Raw genomic sequence first — 21,195 nt, forward strand, 5'->3', positions numbered from 1 at the left:
CTTCCTTCCTTCCTTCCTTCCTTCCTTCCTTCCTTCCTTCCTTCCTTCCTTCCTTCCTTTCTTACCTTTACCTCCCATCTTGGAATCAATATTGTGTATTGGCTCCAAGGCAGAAAAGTGGTAAGGGTTAGGCTGGGGGTGGGTGTGTGGGTGGGGGCGGGGGTAGGTCAAGTGACTTGTCCAGGATCACACAGCTAGGAAGTGTCTGAGTTCAGATTTGAACCTAGGACCTCCTGTCTCTAGGTCTGGCTCTCTATCCATTGAACAATCCAGCTCCTTCCAGGGCTTATAATTTCTAAGCACACATTCAATTGCAAAATATTTAGGTCAGAATCATTATTCTATTATTACAGACAGCATTTGTAGGATGTTTTGTACAGTACCTGACAAATAGTGGGTGCTATAAAAATGCTTCAAGTAGAACATAAGCTCCTTAAGGACAGGGGCTATTTTGCCTTTGTATTTCTAGAACCCAGGACCATGCCTTTCTTGTACATTTTAAGTGCTAAGTAAATATATGCTAAATAGAATTGGAACTAAAATTCTTTTAAAGTTAGAAATAAAGTTAATTTCTCCCCTTATCATTATTATTTCCTTTATTTCAGTTACATCTTCATTTGTCCATTTGATTCTTTATTCTCTCAATCTGTCTGCAACAACTAGGGCTGCAATATCACCCCAAATTGTAAACTTAGGACTAATAATGGCAATCTCAAGAGAAAAGTATTATTCTTCTGATTTTTTCAATTTTTTATTAGCTACTGCCACCACCATAAAAATTTAAATAAGCAAATACATTAAAAATTATGTTCTAGACCATAAATTTCACATTATTTATACTTTCAAAATGTATAAATTATATATGTATGCTAATAAGAACATCCTCTGCTTCTGAATCCTTTTTGGATTTGTTTTATTTTGTTACTTTTTTCTATTGATTTTGTGGCCATTATTTTTTAAGCAACCATAGCATGTGTTATTTTTGTCTCTTTTCATCTCTTCATATACTTCCCTTATTTTCTTTATATTTCCAATATTTGTCATTTCTAATAAAATAATATGCGGTACCTTCCAATATCACAGTCTTTTCAGCCATTTCTTCCTTCTGATTTAAAAAAAAACTTGAATAGGAAGAGTCAAAACTTAAAAACAGTATGTGGAGGTTTATATAAACTATACCCCAAACTACAGACTTTGCAAATCTATTGTCCTCAATCAATGCCATTTTTGCACTTTAAATACCACTGGAAATATATCATTGTAATAGACTGAAACCTGTAATAATCTTGGGTATCTAGAGTCTCCATGACATCAGTCAATTATTTTGATGGAGTAATTCTTTTTCCCATAATTGTTTATGCATCTGAAGCCTATCTGCTTCACTCTGCTTTGCCTCTTCAAAGCATTTGTGTAAAGAACTATTAGAGGACAGCCATGATAAGTCAGCCATATGCCCTCCACAAAGCACAGCTGTGATAGCTGTTTATGCTAGTCTATTAATAACATTAGATGTTATTTACAAAAGGGACACTGTAGTTGTATTGATTTCATTAGTCTTATCATATGGATTGTTTGGGAGACTTAAAAAGACAACAGCTGGGTTTTTTTTAACAAACATTTCTAATATCTAGGATTCAGAAAAGTAGTTTCCCAATCTAAAACTGGTTAAGATTTATTTGGCTGTGATGGCTGACAAGTGAATTTAAAAGGAGATACAGATGACATGTGCAATATGTTGATAAAAATAATCCTATTTGCTTCTCTGGCATCTCTTCTCTGCCTTGCCATTCCTACTGCCACCTAGTTCAGGACCTGAATCATCTCTCACTAGAATATTATTGGAACCGTTTCCTTAGAGTTTCCCCAGTCTATAGTCTTTCTCTTTTGTGATCAAACCTCTCCATTGATAATGCTAATAAACTTGCTCTTGCATAGATAGGATTACATCATCCCCTATTCTTAAAAACTTTTAGTAGGTCACCATTCACTACTAAGTAAAGTTTAAAATCTTTAGCTGGGTTTTCAAGGTCATCCACAATCTGTCACTGGTTCACTTTCCATCCTATTTAGCTTAGATTCCTATTAATTTATAGATTAAAAGGACTATGCAGCACCTGTTGGGTATATCTCATGCTGTTCCCCATCTGAACATTTGCTCTTGTTACTTCTTATATCCAGACTGCTCTAGAACTGGAACCCTGTTTCTTTATATCTTAATCCCTCTTTAAAAATGACCTCCCTAAGCTAGTCCCCTATTAATTATACACGTTAGAGACAGTAAGTAGTAGAGTGGGAAGTTATGGATTTGGTATGAGAAGAAGCTGAATTTGAATCCTTCCTCAGATATTTACTATAAAACTATGTGACCCTGGGCAAGACAGTTAAGCACTCAGCCTCAGTTTGTTTATTTGTAAATTGGGAATAATAATAGCACTTATCTTACAGAGTTGTCAGGATCACTTTGTAAACGATGAAGTGGAATATAACTAATAGAAATTACTGTTATTCTCTTTTATGCATTCATCTATTTAATCTGCATCAGATTTATCTCTAGACATGTTTCACCAACCCTACTTAAAGTTCATTGAGAGCTAGGACTATATTTTAATCTTTTAAAAAAGTCCTAATGATCTAATTCAACAAGCAGTTAATAAATGTCTATTTAATGTTAAAAATGTTCTATAGGTAATATGTTTGAAAATTATTAAATTTGGAATCAACTAGATGACTTGGTGGACTGAGATTCAGACCTAGAGATGAGAGGTTCTGGGTTTGGATTTGATCTTAGACTCTTCCTAGCAGTGTGACCCTGAGCAAGTCACTTAACTCCCACTGCCTAACCCTTACTGCTCTTCTGCCTTAAAGCTGATAAACAATATTGTTTCTGAGAAAGAAGGTGAGGGTTTTGATTGAAAAGAAAATTATTAAATTTATTTGGACTGCTATAGAGGTAAGTATCAGAACTATAACTTCATTGACAAAGGGAACTCTTAGATAAGAAAACTGCTATCAATATGGGTTGCCTCTTTCTCTACAATTTAAAGTCTTAGTTACTTACAACCACAGGAAAATGGTCTTTGATAAAAAATCGTCTTTCTTGTGGATTTATTAGAATGAAACTGTAGCAGGGGAACCAGACAAGTAATAAATAATTCTGAAACTTGCCTTTATTGGACCAACTTGATATTTCAAGATAATGCATGTTTGTGACTTTAAAATTTACTATACATTTCAGCCCTTTTCCTCATTTAAGTTAAATTTGTTCTCTCACTCCCAGAGGTATTGAGCTTCAGCCAAAACTCATCTACACTCGTCTTCAATATCTGTTTCCATTTTGATTGAGCATCAGCTGTCTTGCTGAATATCATATAGCAATACAAGGAATTTATAAAAGCTACAGAAGTATAGCAAAGAAATCCAGAGTAATGGCATCAGAATTTGCCTTGCCATACATACCTTCCTACCTTCTTTTCCTTTTGACTTGAGTACCTTCCAATTAGCCTACTAAATATTCTTTTACTAGTTCTGATCACACAAATTGTCCCAGTGTGAATCATTGAAAATCAGAATCTGAAAAGACCCCAAATCAGGGATGATTCCAAGGATGAGGAAAAGACACATGATGGTGGAAATTAGACTGTAGTCCATCACACCATCAAGTCTTTGTGCACTCTAAGTGGCATGAATGACATCATTAATGACACATGAGAGCAGAAGAGGAGATCGAGCAGGGGGTCATGTAACAAAAACAAAAAGATAACACACAGACAAGCCTGTGTGCAGCACTGAAAGCCACAGATATTAAAAGATTCAGAGAAAGTATTTTTGTGAATCCTCCATGGTGCATTTGTGGATGGCCGTGGCCAGAATTCTTATTACATAAGAGGCAAGGATGTTGTGATATAAACCAAGGAAAGAAGTCCTTTCATCAATGAGGTCATAGATCAATGGAACAGTCAATCAATAAAAAAATGTTAAGGGATTGCTATGTGTCAGATGTTGTACTAAATGATAGGGATAGAAACTAAAGAGTGAAACAGTTCCTTCTCTCAAATTTATTTTTCTGATGCATTGAAGTATTAAAAGTATTAAATAATTAACAATTGGACCACTTCCTTCTGTTGCCCAATCATAATAACCCTAGTATTAGTATTGGGTATTTAGTGTTAGGAAGCCATTCATTTATTCATTATTACTACAAAGGACTGTAATAAAATCATACACAATCATTATTGGAGGAAAATACCCTTGTATTCCAACATAAAAATGGATTTCAATTAAAATAATAATACATTATTATAAACTTTTTTCTAAGATTTCTTTCAATTCTAATACCTACTGTTATATGGAAATCTAGCATTAGAAGACTAATTAGTTGGTTTTAGATGTATATAAAATAATAATAGGTAGCACTGAAAGAGCACTTTTAGGTTTGCAAAACACTTTAAAAATGTTATTTCATTTTATCCTCACAACAACCCTAGGAGTTTGATACTTTCATTTCCATTTTTTAGATGAAGGAAAGTTATTTCCCCAGAGTCACAGAGAAAGTAAATAACCGAAGTTGGATTTGAACCATGGTCTTCCTGACTCCTGTACTCTATTCATGATGTCATTTAGCTGCCTACAATTTGAGTAGAAATTGTGGCAAGAAAAAACAGCATGGAGGCAAAAGGGAACCAATGAAGTTTAATGAATAGGGGCTGTCATTATCACACCTACTTTTTAGGAAAATCATTTTGGCAGATGAATGGTAGATGGGTTGGAACAGAGATAGATTTGAAGAAGAGACAAAATCAGAAGGCTTTTGCAACAGTTTAGCTGAGAGATGATGGCTATAAGGTGGTGATAGTATGAATGGAAAGAAGGGGACATATATGTAACTATATATATGTGTGTACATAAGACATGCTATAAGGATAAAAAGGAAATCATTTAACAATAGATAGAATAGTTAGGGCAAGTAGGAATGAGGAGTAAGGGATGGCGCCGCAGTGGTGAGAATGGGTATCTGGAAGTCTTGTGGAATCCATGATAGTAACAGAGAAACTGGGAAGCAGAGTTTCAGGGGAAAGATAATGAATTCTGTTTTGGACAGTATGAGTTTGAAACACTTATGTAGCATCCTGTCCAAGATATTCAAAAGGCAGTTTGTGATGTGGTACAAAAACTCAGGATAAAAGCCATAGCTTAATAAACAGACCTTGAAATCATCTGCATAGAGATGATAACTGAATCCATAGGAGCTAATGAAATCAGTTAGAGAGATGGAATAGAGGAGACAGGAGAAGAAGTCAAAGGACAGTTTTTTCCTCATCAAAAAGCATTTGTTAAGTGTTTAGAATGTGCTAGATGCTCTACTAAGCAAAGGGGATACAAAAAGGGCAAAACCAGTCGCAACCTTAAAGGAACTCAAGTTCTAATGGGGGAGACAACTTGCAGACAAGTAGACAACATTAAAGATATATATACTGTAAAATGCAGGAACTATCAGAGGGAGGGCACTAGAAGTGTCTAATGTTTGATTTGATCTAAGTCCTAAAGAAAGCCAGGGAAGCTAGACAATAGAGAAGAGGAAAGCAAACATTCAGGCATGGGCAGGACAGTCAATTTAAAGGCACAGATTTGGAAGGTAGAGTATCATATGTGAATAAGAGCAAGAAGATCAGTGTGATTGATTGTATAATATTTGGAATGGGGTAAAGTGTAAAAAATCTGGAAAGTCTAATTCTGAACGAAATTGGAAGCCTCTTGTGTTTACTGAATAAGAGTACTAGGTACAGAGTAAGAATTATGCTGTAAGAAGATCTCTTGGACAAGTTAGTGGGATCAACTGGAATGGAGACGTGGTAGGGAGACCAACCAACGGGTACTGTAATAGGCATCAGATGGGTATTGTGTGTGTGGGGAGGAAGAGACATGAGCAAGAGAGGTTATGAAGGTTTAACAAGACTTGGTGAGAAGACTGAGTATAAGAACAGTGCGGAGTCAAAGATGACACCAAATTTGCATACCTAAGTGATTGGAAGAATTGTGGTACCCTCAGCAGGATAGGGACATTGAGAAAGGCAGGAAAGGGTTTGGGGAAAGTAGTAATGTTTTTTTTTTCTTTTTTTGGACATGTTAAGTTTGATATGTCTAATTGGCAGTTGGGGACATAAGACTGGATGGAGATCAGGAGACAGATTTAGCCTGGGTAAACAAATCTGAGAGCCTTCTGCATAGAAATAATAATTTAATCCATTGTTGCTGATGATATACCAAATGGGGCAATATGAGGGGGAAAGAGAAGGGATTAAGGACAGGTTTTTGGAGGATACTCAAAATTAGTGGCCATGACCTGAATAAGGATCTAGCATGAGAAAGAGCGATCAGATAGGTAGGAAGAGAACCAAGAAGACAAGTGTCACAAAAACCTAGAGAGAAGAGAATATCTAGGAGAAAGTTATGATTAACAAAGTCGAAGTTCACAAAAAAGGTCAAAGGATGAGGACAGAGAAAAGAATGCTAGGTATGGCAAGATATAGAACCCTAATAATTTTCAAGACTTTCACTTGAATGATGAGGTCAGAAACCCCATAGCAAAGGGCTTAAAGTTAAAGGACTAGAAGTAGAGGCACGTAATACAGAAAGTTTTTCAAGGACTCTAGCTTAAAAAGGAATGAAACACAGTTAAAGGAGATGACTAGATTAAATGAAGGGTTTTTTTGAATGGGAGGATGTATAAATGCTTTTTTTAGAGAAGGATTTAATGACTAATGAGAGACTGAAATTTAGAGAATAGAGATATAGTGGGACTATCTGCTAGAGAAGATGGAAAGAGAGGGAATCAATGATGTATTTAGAGAGTGGTTGTCTTGGCAGATCCATCCCTTCATCCAAGGCATGAGGGAAGGAGGAAATAGTGGGCAATAATGTCTGAGTGATATGACAGGAAGAGAAAGAGGAGAAAAGAGGGATCTCTCAGCAAATGGATGCATTTTTTTTTCTGAAGAAATGTGAGGCAATATCTTCAATTGAGAGGATTAGGTAGAGAGTATAATGGGAGGATTGAAGAGGGACAAAATGGAATCAAATAGTTGCTGCAATGAGTAGAATAATCTGCTGATTAGGGAGGAGGAAAAGGATTGATTTGTTTCACTGAGAACCTATTTGAGGATATGGAACATAAATTTGTGGTTGACAATCACTATGAAGGAGAATATCCATGGAGTTGAGAGATAATAACTACCAAAATCTTAGATGATAAATTTATGTAACAGGAACCTCAAAGGAAATGTTACTGAGTGATGGTGGCTAAAAGAGAGTCTGGAAGTAGCAATGGGAACAAAGAGAGTTCCAATTCTCTCATCACAATAGTCAGGAGGTATGATCAAAAGTAAATCAATATTGGAAAGGCTAGCCAAGGACACAGTGTGGAACAGCACCAGAAGAATGATATATGTAATGTTTCAATAATGTAAATTAAAAGAATATGAAAAGGGAGCTGAAGAGAGTAATTATGACAAATCTCCAGTTAGTGCCTCCAACCCCTAAGCAAAGAGGTAAGAAGTTATGGGAATAGAGTGGGGCAAACACTTTCACTTTCAGACAATCTTTTCTATTAATTGTTTTTCTTTGTTACATGAGACAGTTAAATATTGGGGCATGGGGAAAAGAGTGTTGTATCCAGAAAAGATTATTACATAAAAGCAAAAAGCACATTAGCCTTATTTAAAAAATAATATATTGTACCTTGATTATTCATAACCCATTTACAGTTGTGACAGGATATCTAAACAGAAGCTAATCTTGAGTAGACATAGTCAAGGCAACTGCTAAATACATCTGCAAGGTTATGATACATTATCCTAAATAAAACTAACCAGGCATAATAACTCAAAGGAGCAAAGGTGAGAAGCATTTTAATGATTATAGGAGCAAATATTGTAAAGTAAGAGACCATAAGTACAGGGCACCCTTGGCAGGGCTATAAATTCTCTGACTACTTTTGAGCAATTTAATGGTTCTCCAAGTGTGTCCCAGGGACTACATTTTTTTTTTGTTGGGTGTGAGAGGTCAAAACAATTTTCATAATATTAAAAGATGTTTTGATTTCTAAGAGTTGTAAATATCAAACAAAAACTTTTCGGAAACTTTATAATTTTTCAGAGTGAAAAGGGTCTTAAGAACAAAAAGGTTGAGAGCTACTACAATACTTGCAAAATGGCTAAGAATTATTTTCAAGAATTAATTAATTCAGAACAAGGTACAATAAATACAATACAATAAATATTTATTAAGCACCTACTATGTACCAGGGACTCTGCTAAGCCTGGGGGATAAAAATAAGGAAAAAAAGACTGTTTTTGTCCTCAAGGAGCTTATAACTCCAAGGAAAGGCCACTCATGAATGGAAGCTGAAAAGTTTTGGGGAGGGAAAAGAGTTTTTGGATGAAAAAGAACTTTAAAAAAGTATCTACAGTTCTAGCGATTTTCTGGAATTTCTCATTTAAAGTTAGGCAAAACCATTGCTCTTCTGTCATTTGGGGGAATGAGCTTTTCCAAATTTCCTCCAGCAATGTTATTATTTAATGTACAGAAATATTTGAAACATATTTATTTTAGTAGGTCTAGATTTATTGAAAAAACTAATAAAAGAAAACCTAAAATATTTACATAAACTATTCTAGAGTTCTGTCTAGATGATGAGTAAAAAATATTTTTAAACCTTTATTTTCTGTCTTCCTCACAACTCTAAGACAGAAAAAGCAAGGGCTGGGCAAACAGGGTTAAGTGACTTTCTCAGGGTCACTCAGCTAGGAAGTAGCATCTGAGGCAAGATTTGAATCCAAGTCCTTCTGACTCCAGTCCGCAGCTCTATCCACTCTGCCTCCTAGCTTTCCCTAGGTAAAATACTAATAACATTACTAATATTAACAATAATATTTCATATAGAACTTTATTATACGCAACCTGCTGTCTCAAATTGGAAATGTGAATTCCCTTGCTTTCAGAAGGCTACATTAAAAGGATATTTCCAAAGGGATGGAAAATTGAATGTGAGATAAGGCTTGCATTTCAAATATTTTATCAAACTTTCACAGTAGCTTTTCATGAGTGCTCTTTGAAGGCAGGGAGCAGCAAAGTAGTGGTGGGAGGAAGAATGCTAGAAGGACTGGAAGCAGAGGACGTGGGTTCAAAATAAGTGCCTGTCATTTACTACCTCTATGACTTTGGACAAGTCACATATGCTATGGGCTTTAGTTTTTCATATGTAATATGAGGAGGCTGGACTAGATGATCCATTTGGACCTTCTGGTCAATGTTCCCATAATCTCTTGGGATGTCAATACTCAGTGGCTCATTAAATAAAGTTCTTTTCTGAGCCTCATTTATCATTGATTATGGTAGAATTTCAAAGTCTGTGTGGAAAACACCTTGCTAAAGAGAGCTGTCAAGATTGAATTTTGTTTTGCTGAGCAAAATGTCTTTTTAGAAAAAAATACAAGAACAATAAGTGCAACAGAATCATATTTTCATAGAGCCATTAATCATTTGTGCATCTACAAAGATTTGGTATAATATAGAAAATCATCTGTAACATTCCATCAGTTTACTTCTCGGGCAATCAAAGGGAACATTAAAACATTCATAAACCACTTTGGTCAGATTTTATAGCTATGAAAGAGAAAGCCAGTAATTACCAGTGTTTTCTCAGCCACCTTTTTATGCTAATAGTACTGTCCACTTTCTTCATTTTTTTAGAAATCTTCCCCTCTTGGATAGTTTGGAAACCAGTCCATGAATGGCTTTAAAACTGTGCTACTTCTGGCACACATTTCTCTATGGTTTTCATCAGATCCAGCTACTCTTTCCAATATCATCGTTAATCCTTCTAAGCATCAGTCCCAAGGCAGAAGAGTGGTAAGGGCTAGGGAATGGGGGTTAAGTGACTTGCTCAGGGTCACACAGCTAGGAAGTGTCTAAGGTTAAATTTTAATTCAGGGTATCTTCTCTCCAGGTCTGACCAATATCATTTTCTAAAATTTTATGGCAATCAGTGGCAAAGTACTAACTCACAAAGTACAATAGGTACTGATGTAGTAGTGTATAAAGGTATTTGTTGTAGAAATGTTTTATAAATGATCACATTGCTATTTAACTATCCATTATCATTGTTTAGTGAGTCATTTTACTTTTGTAAAATGTCACTCAGTATTCCATTCATCCAATGCCTTCCAATTAAGTTCCTGAAAAAGTATTCATGATATACCAGATATACAGTCATATCCTTCAGATAAACCCTTCTAATTGCCTGATCTTCAGCCACAATTGTCCATAAAGTTTTTATTATTCTCTCCTGGTTTCACTCTTTCATTGAAGGAAAAACAAAATTAAGGTCTATACTAATTTAATTATGAAAGTCTTGTGAAGTTCTTCATAAAACTTTTTCAGTTCTTCTTGCAATAGACATTGACATAAATGCTTCAATTATCTTCATGTTGGTCTATTTGCTTATCCTCATACCCTCATACCTCATACTATGATGTGAGATGTCCAAGTGTTTTACGAAATGATGTTTCCTTTTGCAACTGGGTTTATGATTAAATTAGTAGCTAAAAATAGTTCACATTTTCATAGTGCCTACTATGTACCAGGCACCTTGCTAAGCACTTTACAGATAGCTTATTTGATCCTCATAATAACCTTGAAAGGAGGTGCTATTATTATCCTTTTCTTCAGATGAGGGAACAGAGGAAAACAGAGGTTAAGTGACTTACCCAAGATCACACAGTTAGTACTTGTCAGAGGCTGGATATAAATTCAGGGGTTTCTGTTTGCAGGGAGAGCCCCCTATTTACTGGGTCATCTAAGTGCCACTAGGCAACTCTTTTATTTGCTTCTCTTCAGAGAACTTTCTGAAACACTTTCCCATTCATCTGTAACTTCTTTGAGTCTCAGGTTAATTTTTTTGAGTAAGAATATCAAAACAGATATAGTTCAATTCCTGTTTTTTAATTAAATTTTTAAAAATGCCTATTGCTGGTAAAGATTGTACATTAAAAATGTCAAGAATTCAGTGAATCTTTTTAGACAGTATAAACTGTGAGATTCTTAGTGCCTTCATTTGTCTTTTCTGCCCCTTCTACCATGTTTTTTTTGGTCAACTTTCAGGAGTTTTTGTCCATTTCCAGCACTATTTCTTTCCCTGCTCACCCCCCAAAACTCCTTTTACCTGTTGGCTCTTCTGACAATGAGTCTCTCCATACTTAGTTAGGCTGGCCCTCAGACAGCTGGAAAACACTTCTAGCTTTTAATCAAAACCTTTTCAACTTGTTAGGACCTGCCGGGGCTTGCATTCCACTGACTTAGCCTTCAAGAACACAGGATCAAGTCTACCCTATGGGGAGGTATACCCGTAATACTTTTAGGAAGGGCTTAATAGACTAAACAAATGAATTTCTGAAGAAGATTAAAATATTTGCTCTCTAAAATTAAAAAATAAACCCCACAATATCCATGAATTGCTACTTTTAATTAAGTGTGGCTTAATAAAATATGTCTTGCCCCATGTAAGGCAATCATTTATTTTAATGTCTAAGACAAATGATGTTCTCTATAGCAATATCTCACAGGACTAGTTCCTGCTCCTTAAAGTCTAGAGTCTGGAGATTTGAATGGGGAAAGAAATGGTTGAATAATAAATTTAATATTTTGCATTAATTTTCATTGCATAAGGTTATATTGATTCCTTTCTTATTTGAGCATCTTCTATGTTGGTTCTCCCGTGCTGAAAAATGCAAAGGAAGGTACTTTATGCCAGGTGCCTGCCTACTGAGCCATCAACACTTCTCTTTCCCAAGAAATGAACATTCCAAGGGTAAGGACCTACAGCTAGGTGACCCTGTGGATAGAACACAGGACCAAAAGTCACAAAAACTCATCTTTTTGGTTCAAATCTGGCCTTAGACACCAACAAAGTAGATGACCCAGGGCAAATCACTTTATCCTGTTTGCCTTAGTTTCTTCATCTGTAAAATGAGCTGGAATAGGAAATGACAAACCTTTATCTTTACCAAGAAAGCCCCAAATCATGAAGAATCATGAATAGTTGGACACAATTGAAAAACAACAAAGACCTACAATGTCAGAAAAAAGGCTTCCTCCCCATAATGGTTTAAATAAGCTGGAACCTTTCATACATGGTCTCAATAGAAAAAAAGATGCAAAACCTAAGGAAGTATTTTGCTATACTGTTTAAAATTGAGATTACAATCTAAAAGAAAGCTAACAAGTAACAAAAAAAGATAGAAATAAGCTCCAAAATATGTCCAAAATAAGTACTTTAGAAGTTCAGAGAAAGAGTAAAAATCAGTGTAGGCTAGAATTGTCAAAGAAGGCTTCGAGTTAGGCCCTGAAGGATCAGTAATACTTGAATAGGTGGGCAGGAAGAACCAGGAATTTGGCAGGGGGAAATCAATAAAATTTTGGAGTCAGAAATGACAATGGAATATTTGGGAGATATTCACAATCCAGTTTGGTTGGGATGGAAGATTTGTGTTGAGTCCAACCAGGAAAATAAAATACATATCAATTATAACAACATAAACTGAAAGAACAATTCAATTAAATGCCATTAAATTAAAATTTCCAATTTGGCTCCAGAGAAGAGATGAGGAAATGTGCCTCACTTCATTTCATTTGACAGTTTGAGGATATGGGTATAGAATGCTGCCAGGCCCTTTTATGCAAAATCTGGTCCTCGTTCCAGGGAAGTACATTTTTTGACCCTCATGCCATCCTGGTTGCCCTCATATGGATGAATTCTACTTTGCCAATGTTCCTCTTAAAATATGGCACAAAACTGAACTAAGCAGTATGTATCAAATGTGTGAATAACTCACAGTGTGATGGGACAATTACGGTTCCCAATCTCTACTATTTCCTTTTTTATTTTTAGTCTCATCTAAAATTGCAGTTTTTTTGAAGCCACAAAATATAATTGGCCCTTACTGACAAGTAACATGACAGTGTCTTGAATGTAAAATTTGGAATCAATAAGACTTGGGTTTGAAATTCTCCTAAGACACTGTGAGACACTGAGCAAATCACCTAATCAACTTGGGCATCGATTTCTTATCTGTAAAATGGGGATGATAGCCTCCGTCCCTCAGGGTTGTTGTAAAGACCAAATGAGATAACAGATGTAAAATTCCTAGCAAAACCTTCAACTGCTGTACAAATTTAGGTTATTATAGAATTATTTTAAGCTTTCAGCTAATTAATTATCTCTACTACATCTATCTTATTCATATGAACCTCTACAAAACCATTTCTCTTCCATCATACTTTTGCAAGGACAGTTGTGTGAAGACAGTATAGAATGCTAGAATTACTTTGGAAACTTTAAAGTTCTGTATCAAATCTATCTATTATTATTTTGTTGTTTTTAGGTCATTTCAGGAGTGTCAGATTCTTCATGATCCCATTTGGAGTTTTCTTGGCAAAGATACTGGAGTGGTTTGATATTTCCTTCTGTAATTCATTTTAAAGATAAGGAAACTGAGGTAAAAAAGATTAAATGGCTTGCCCAGGGTCACACAGGTAGTATGTGTCTGAGATCAGATTTGGACTCTAGAAGATGAGTTTTCCTGATTCAGGGTAGACACTCTATTTATTTTACTATCTAACTGCCTATGATGATGATGAAGAAGAAGATGATGCAATGATTGAGTTTTCCTTTTAAAATGTCAAAGACATGAAAACAGAAAATAAGGCTGAAATATGTACTGAAAAAGGACATCTACTACATTGTTAAAATACTACTAATAACATATATTTATTTATTAAAACTCTTTCCTTCTGTCTTAGAATTGATTCCAAGGCAGAAGAGTGGTAAGGGTTAAGCAATTAGGGTTAAGTGACTTGCCAAAGGTCACACATCTAGGAAGTGTCTAAATCCAGATTTGAACCCAGCTCGTCTTGATTCCAAGCCTGGCTCTCTATCCTCTAAGTCACCTTAGCTTCCCCTAATAACAGATATTTATAAAACCCTTTAAAAGTTACAAAAATATTTGATTACACTATTCCATTTGAGCTTCACAACAACTTTGCAAGGTTAAGTTCAATAGATGCTATTATTGCCATTTATTTGTCTTTGATTATGTAACTAAGCAGAATAAGGGTAGAATTTGAATGATCTTTCTAACCCCATGTTCAACACCTTCTGCATTATGCTGAACTACCACTTCACTTCTGATAGAAATAGTTGGTGGAATGACAGCCTTCTAGAGCTGCAAGGGACCACCAGCCCTGCATATTTCACTGCTTTGCTCAATAAGTCAATTCAGAAGTGGATTACATTTAATTGCTTGTACTTGGTATCATATTTATCTTTTTCTAAAATTATCTAATTTCCTCTATTCTATATGGAAAACCACAAAAGATGAGAGAATGAGTAATTCCTCATTGTTCTAATCTACCTTGGCATAGTTAGTTTTGCCTAAAATACATTTGTAGAATTCCTGGACCACTACTCTTCTGGGAAATGGGTTAAAGCCTTAGCATCACCTTTGTTATAAATTAGTTAATTTTATCTTCTTCATTCTTTCTCCCAAATTCCTCTCCAATTCATTCTGTCTTGTTACCATCCCAGGTCAGAATCTCATCACCAAATACTTTCAAAGAATTTTATTTCTTCTATTATTTCTTCTGTCAAATACGTCCTTTCTTTTCTATTATTTCTGCCTCTTTTTTAGTCTAGAACCTCATCACCTGACTCTTAGACAATTGCAGATATCTCTGAACTGAACTTTATGGTTCCCCAATTATCATAACTGTCTATATAACAACACCAAACTACAATCTCTGTCCTTATCTAAAGGGAGATATGAATCAGGAAGCCAACTGGTTAATGTCAACTAGGTCAACCATGAAAAACATATGGCGACCAAGCCAAACTGTGAGTATGAAATTATGGATTACTGTAAAGAGCCCTGTTTTTGAAGTCACCAAATCTCAGTTGTTCTGTGGAATACTTGTATTACTTTGAGTAAGTCACTATAGTTCTTTCTTATTTCCTTTTTATTTTGCTGTGGATAAAAATAAACCATCTAGTTGAAGAACCATAGATTTTGATATAAAGAAAAGAAAAGAGTTAAGGTTAAGAAGGTGGCATTAGGAGGAGTAGGAGTGAGGATATAAACATTTAAAAAATTAAAAATATTTTATGTAATATTATACTCCAGAGAGCAGAACTAGGAATAATTGGTTTAATTTAATAGGAGATAGGAGGCAATTCTATATTAGCAATGAACTTTCTATAAATTAAATGGAATGAATTATCTCAAGAAGTGAAATTTTGATTACTGGAAGACTGGCTGACTACATGATAGGATGTTGTATAAGGAATGTTTATTAATTACCTCTATTATCTTTCCCAACCCCAAGATTCAATGATTATACATTTATATTAATAATGAGACAAATGTGATTCAAGATACTATATTATAAAAAGAATGATTTACAACATAAAATAAGCTGTGATCATTAGGGCAAAAAAGTTTGCTAATACATTTTAGAAATATTTCTAAGTGAAAATGTAAACAAAATAGGTTATATTGCTTAAAGCGTTAAATCTCAAACAGGAGGCAGACAGTTATTCCAGGATGAAGAATTCTGAATTAGATAACAGTTAATTGAGGTTTCACAGTATCACAGGATTTTGCAATAAAATTAAAGTAATCAATTTGTCTTACAGGAATAGAATAAAGAAAAATATTCTTAAAAGAACCATATGGTATTTTTAAAAAATAAAGATTTTAACCCCACGATCATTTGAAAGAAAAAATATGGTGAATCCACCAGGTGCTTTGGCTACGGACATGCTAACCAATCCTGTTTTTAAAATTTTTCCACTCAGGCAAACTGACAGGATAGGATGGTCATGTTTAGTACCATTGAAATTATTTTTTAACTGATAATATTAATATTTTATTTCTATTTAGTGCTTTTTAGTCACGATGAAAAATGACTGAGTGCTATATTAGTGGAAACCACATAAAAGTTAATCTGGAATTTAACTGATAACTTTTAAAGTACTTTGTAAAGTAATAACTTTCTTCTTTAACAATAGTTAATGCTAAAAATACTTGAATATATTTTGGGGGCAGATTACATAAAAGGATATATATTCATATATTTTATATATTACTATTTTCCATATATACAAAATATAATCATCTGGCTCAAGTATCATTTTTTGGAATGCATGTATGCCTGCCAAAGGGTCACTATGAAAGATTTTTATGTCCTTTATGACTGTACCCCAAGTCATGTTTCATCATTTTGATTCCTTTTTTTACCAAGATTCTACACTTAAGTATAGTGCTTATGGTCATCTCTTTATACAGCAGCAACAGTACTAACAGCCAGGTGAAACAAGAGATATAAGAAATAAGAGATATAAGAAAGTAAACTCATGTGCGCCCTAATCTTTCGCTGAAGCAGACAATGTATGTGACCATTTGTCTTCAAGGATGCAGCTGCTGCTGACTCTGTATCATTGTTTACTCTAATTACTGCCTTCACATTTCATTCTGACTTATATCCCATAATAATATACATCTGGATGAGGAATGTCAGATAGGAATGCTCTGGGCTGTTTGCTTTGTACGCTTTCCATCAGAGATCTCTTTTTTTGGACCTTAATGGGGTTTACAAATGTTCGCTGTACCGTGAATTACTACCAACGATTAGAAACATAATGCCCCCAAATCCTCACCTGGCTGTCTCTCGCCATTCGGCATCCTCACCTTCACGCCAGCAAATCTCATCAAGCTCTGTGAAAAGGTCATGAGGAATGTGTTCCTCGTCATCATCCTCGGTTCCAAGAATAAACTGTACCCTCTGCGATGGGGTGTCTGGAAAGCCGGAGATATGAAAGAGATATTACCATGGCTTCAAGCTTAGCACATTCTCAGTCACCTCCCCCCCACCAGCCGGCCAGTGTGTGCTCAGGAAATTCAGACTAATTTTAGTATTTTCCTAAGCCAAGCATAATTAGAAGGGTAAATCTGCTATAACATATACATATATAAATGCTTCCAAAGACAAGTGTAAAGATCCCTTTTAGGTTATCTGAAACACTGCTCCTGGTGCATTAGCATGGTCAAAGACATGTCTCTTTCTGAGAAAACAAAGAGTGCACAGAATCAATTCTGTTTTCCATGATAATTAGCAAATATGTATCACATATATATATATAATCCACACACATAAATCCACATAAACATATCCATGTATTTATATACATGCATACTCTTTTTTTTTTTTTTTTTGGTTCAGACCTCAGATTTCATCCAGATTTAGAAACTTTTTGTCAATGCAAATTGGTAATTGGTCATTTTCAATATTTAAAAAGTTGCCTGGAGTCTTAACAGTTTAAATCCTTGCTGGGGGTCACAAAGCTAGTATGTTCACAGACAGGACCTCCTTCCAGGTCTTCATAACTCCAAGGCTGACCTGTCTATTACTCAAGGGCTTTGCGGCGGTATAATGGATCCATCATACCAAATACATGAAGGGAAAAATGAAAGTTTAAAAAAAGTTTGCTACTTTTTGGTATGCTCCTATGTCTATGTCTAGTCCTCTGTCCCCTTCATGGGTTTCAATTCCAGCACCTACCTGATTGTCAGTCTCAAGATTTCTTCTCTTACCTCTCTAAACTTTTTCCCTCTGTGGCATCTTTTACAAAAAGGACTTCAGCTAGCTCTTCTAATCAGTCCTAACATCTAAATCTGCATATCCAGCCCCAACCTCTCTCTCTCAAGACCCAGACCCAGATCAATATGTCTGCCTGATGTAGATATCTGCCTGGATATCTTATTTTCAAAAGCAAAATGTTCAAATTCCAATTCATTGTTACCACTTCCCTTCAAAAAACCAAAACAAGACAATTTTTCTCCTACTGACTTACTTTTTAATTAATGGACACTGTCATTCTGTTAGGCTAAAAAGCATGAGACCTTCTTTGTTTGCTTCCCATTCCTTAGTTCCCAGAAGTTAATCAATTGATCAATAAATGTTTATTGATTGACTTACTGATTTCCCAGGTGTTGTGCAAGGCTTCTGGAGATACAAATATGAAAATACCTTTCCTTGAGGAGTATATATTCTCCTGGAAAGGAATCTCTTGATTCTTTCTCTGAAATATTTGTCCATACTGTCTTTTTCTTCTTTCATTTCCCCCACACTGGTTTAAGCTCATTAGCTTATTTTGTATGGGCAATAAAAATTGATTGAAATTTTCATTTCTCTTCTTTCCCATTCATCAAGTCAAAACAAAAGAACAAAGACATGTCAATGGTTTCCCTTTGTCTATTAGATAAAGTCCTTAATTCTTTCCCTAGTATTGAAGACAATCCAGCATATAGTTCCAACTAATCTTTCTAGTTTTATTTCCTATTCCTGAATGCCTAGTATGGTACCTTATATATAATAGGTATATGATAAATATTTATTGAACTGAAGTTGTCCCTAACATAAGTTCTAGCCTATTGTCACTTCTGTTCTTCTCCTCACTTCAAAATTCTACACATTCTTTATTTCATTTTTCTTTTAAAAAACACAAACTTATTTTTAGTTTTAGAATCAATTAGGAAATTTGGAAACCATTGGGAAATATCTGAGTAAATCTCAGCTTAAATCACAATTTCTCCATGAAATCTTTCCTGAGCCCACTGACTTGACCCTAATTTTTTCCTTTCTCTAAACATTCATGGCAATTTTTTTGAGTACCTCTTGTGTCATTTAATGACTCTAAGGACACATTGATAGACAGACAGATAGATAGATAAAAGTTTATATCTATCTTTCTACATATCCTATATTAATTTTTAAATAATTTATATATCCTATCCAATTAAGTCATAAGCTCTTAGAGGTTAGTTACTATATCTTAATTTAATATCTCCTATGAACTTTGTCTCTTTTTAGGGAAAACTAATCTATATCATAAGAAGGAAGTAAGTATTGCTGGCCTAATCCACATTGTAGAGAAATGATGGTATATATTAGTTCTATCACAAAGAGTGATTTTAAAAAGTCCTAGTAATACAGATTAGGGCCCTCTTTGACTTGGTGGATGCTAAGTCATGATCCCTACCCTGATGATCTGCTTGCCAGAATCTTTTCCATAAGATGAGGAAGATTGGATCTATCAAAGAAGAAGTTCAAGTTTCACTGTATCCTTCTTGCATATTCTAATCGTGTGAAGGCAAAGGAAACCTCTTTTTTTTGTTAACTCCTCAATGCTTGATTCTGTCTCCAAATTAAATATGAAATGTTAAAAGTGACCATTGGCATGAGGCCCATTGCCACCATCTTTGTATCCCTTGAAGTACCTCGCAAAAGGCATCACATATAGGAGGAGCTCAATGATTAAACTTTTGAAAATACATTTTAAATTCATGAAAAAAGAGGTTGTATTATAGCATTTTGAAAAACAGATAGTATATGTGATGAAGAAGCAAAACTATATGGTCAAAATGGTAACTAGATGAGGAATAGTAACCCCAGTGGTCTGATCCCAAGTCTGCCATGTAATTGGGGCTTCAACCATCAAATAAAGAGGATATGTTTTCTGTCAACTTGCTGAAAATCCCTTGAAAACTACGATTCACTACATAAATATGTCATCATTAATATTATCATTGCTTTGTAAAATACATATCTGGTGAACATAAGCAAGGAGAGAGGAGTGTTTATGGAGTCTGTTCTGATTGAATTTTAGTCACAGGAAGAAAGCTGACTGTATAATGGTCATACTAAACAAAAACTTAATTCAGCTAGAATTAGATCTATTTAAGTTATAGTCATGGAAAGGAAGCCATGTAGAGAAAGTTAGGTTTTCTCTATGGATTTCAGAGTTTAGGCACTGCCAAGTCTCTAATAGCCAAATTGGCTGTAGGCCTTCAAATATTGCCAGAAATTTTCAACCACAGTCCAAGACCTGGGGTTAAGCTACTAATCCTGTAAACTTGAAAATCTAATTAAAATGCAACTCTTTAAAAAAAACTCTTACCTTCTGTCTTACAATCAATATTAAGTATTGTTTCCAAGGCAGAAGAATAGTAAAGGCTAGGCAATTTCACAGGATTATATAGCTAGGATATAATGGAGGACAGATTTTAAGCCAAGGCCTCCTGTCTTTTGGCCTGGCTCTTTATCCAGTGAGCCACATACCTGCCCTTTAAAAATATAATTCGAAGACTGTTGAATAGATAAGCAACGTGGCTGCCAAGACAAGATATGAAATGACATCCGTTGCTCCATTCCTTGGCAAAACAATGGTCAAAAGGTGTAGAAAAATCAAATACAATTTCAATTTTTTTCCCCATGTGTTGATTAGCTTTTCCTCTTCCCTTACTTAAAAAAGTTCTTTATTATAAGGAATGGCTAAAACCAAGAGTTTGAAAAGGGCACAGGGAAAATCCAAGTGATGTAAAAGTAAAAGTTTATCAATATATAACTATTAAAATAGATGAACAATGATAGAATCAATGGGCCATGTTATTAAACATAGTTATATTTCCTTAAAACTTGTACTAAAGTATATGGTTACTCAATGTTAGCATAGAAATGTAAAGAAGTTTTAATATTATTTATTTAATATTGTTCTATTTGAATAGCAATGTTTTTATAGAAATTATCTCTGGGGTCATTCCTAGCTCTGAATCCTGCACCTATGAAAGTTTTAGATTACCTTTTCTTATTAACCATGATGGAGGGCCAATTCTATAAGACCTAAGTATCAGTTGGTGACAGGTACTAGATCTACACTTGAGGAAAAAGGATTTAGTGACTGAACAGAGTATGTTTTGGAAAGGGGAAAGGCTTGAATTAGGGATTCCAATGAAAAGACTGCAACAGTAGCGTAGGGAAGGGGTGATGAACGTCTGAACCAGGGTGATGGTTGTGTGAGAGAAGCAAGGAGGACTTGTGCAAGAGATGAAGGGAAAGATTTGACTTTGTGGCTCAGTCCTTTTCAGTCATGTCTTATTCTTTGTGACCCCTTTTGGGGTTTTATTAGCAAAAATATTAGAGATATTTGCCTTTTCCTTCTCCAGCTCATTTAAAGATGAGGCCAACAGGGTTAAATGACTTGCCTAGGGTCACATGGCTACTGAGTCTCAAAGATCAGATATGAACTCA

The 21,195-nt window shown here is 35.0% G+C and overlaps 1 protein-coding gene across 1 annotated transcript in view; it reads right to left on the minus strand.

Moving 5' to 3' along the window:
* SLC4A10 (solute carrier family 4 member 10) overlaps window positions 1-21,195 on the minus strand; it is a 257,844-nt gene that overhangs the window by 144,317 nt on the left and 92,332 nt on the right. Inside the window, exon 4 of the mRNA XM_044669107.1 lies at window positions 16,766-16,904. Within this exon, the coding sequence (XP_044525042.1) occupies window positions 16,766-16,904 (139 nt within the window). The remainder of the gene's footprint in view (window positions 1-16,765; window positions 16,905-21,195) is intronic.

This window comes from Gracilinanus agilis, chromosome 3 (genome assembly GCF_016433145.1).
Source record: "Gracilinanus agilis isolate LMUSP501 chromosome 3, AgileGrace, whole genome shotgun sequence".
Taxonomy (NCBI): domain Eukaryota; kingdom Metazoa; phylum Chordata; class Mammalia; order Didelphimorphia; family Didelphidae; genus Gracilinanus; species Gracilinanus agilis.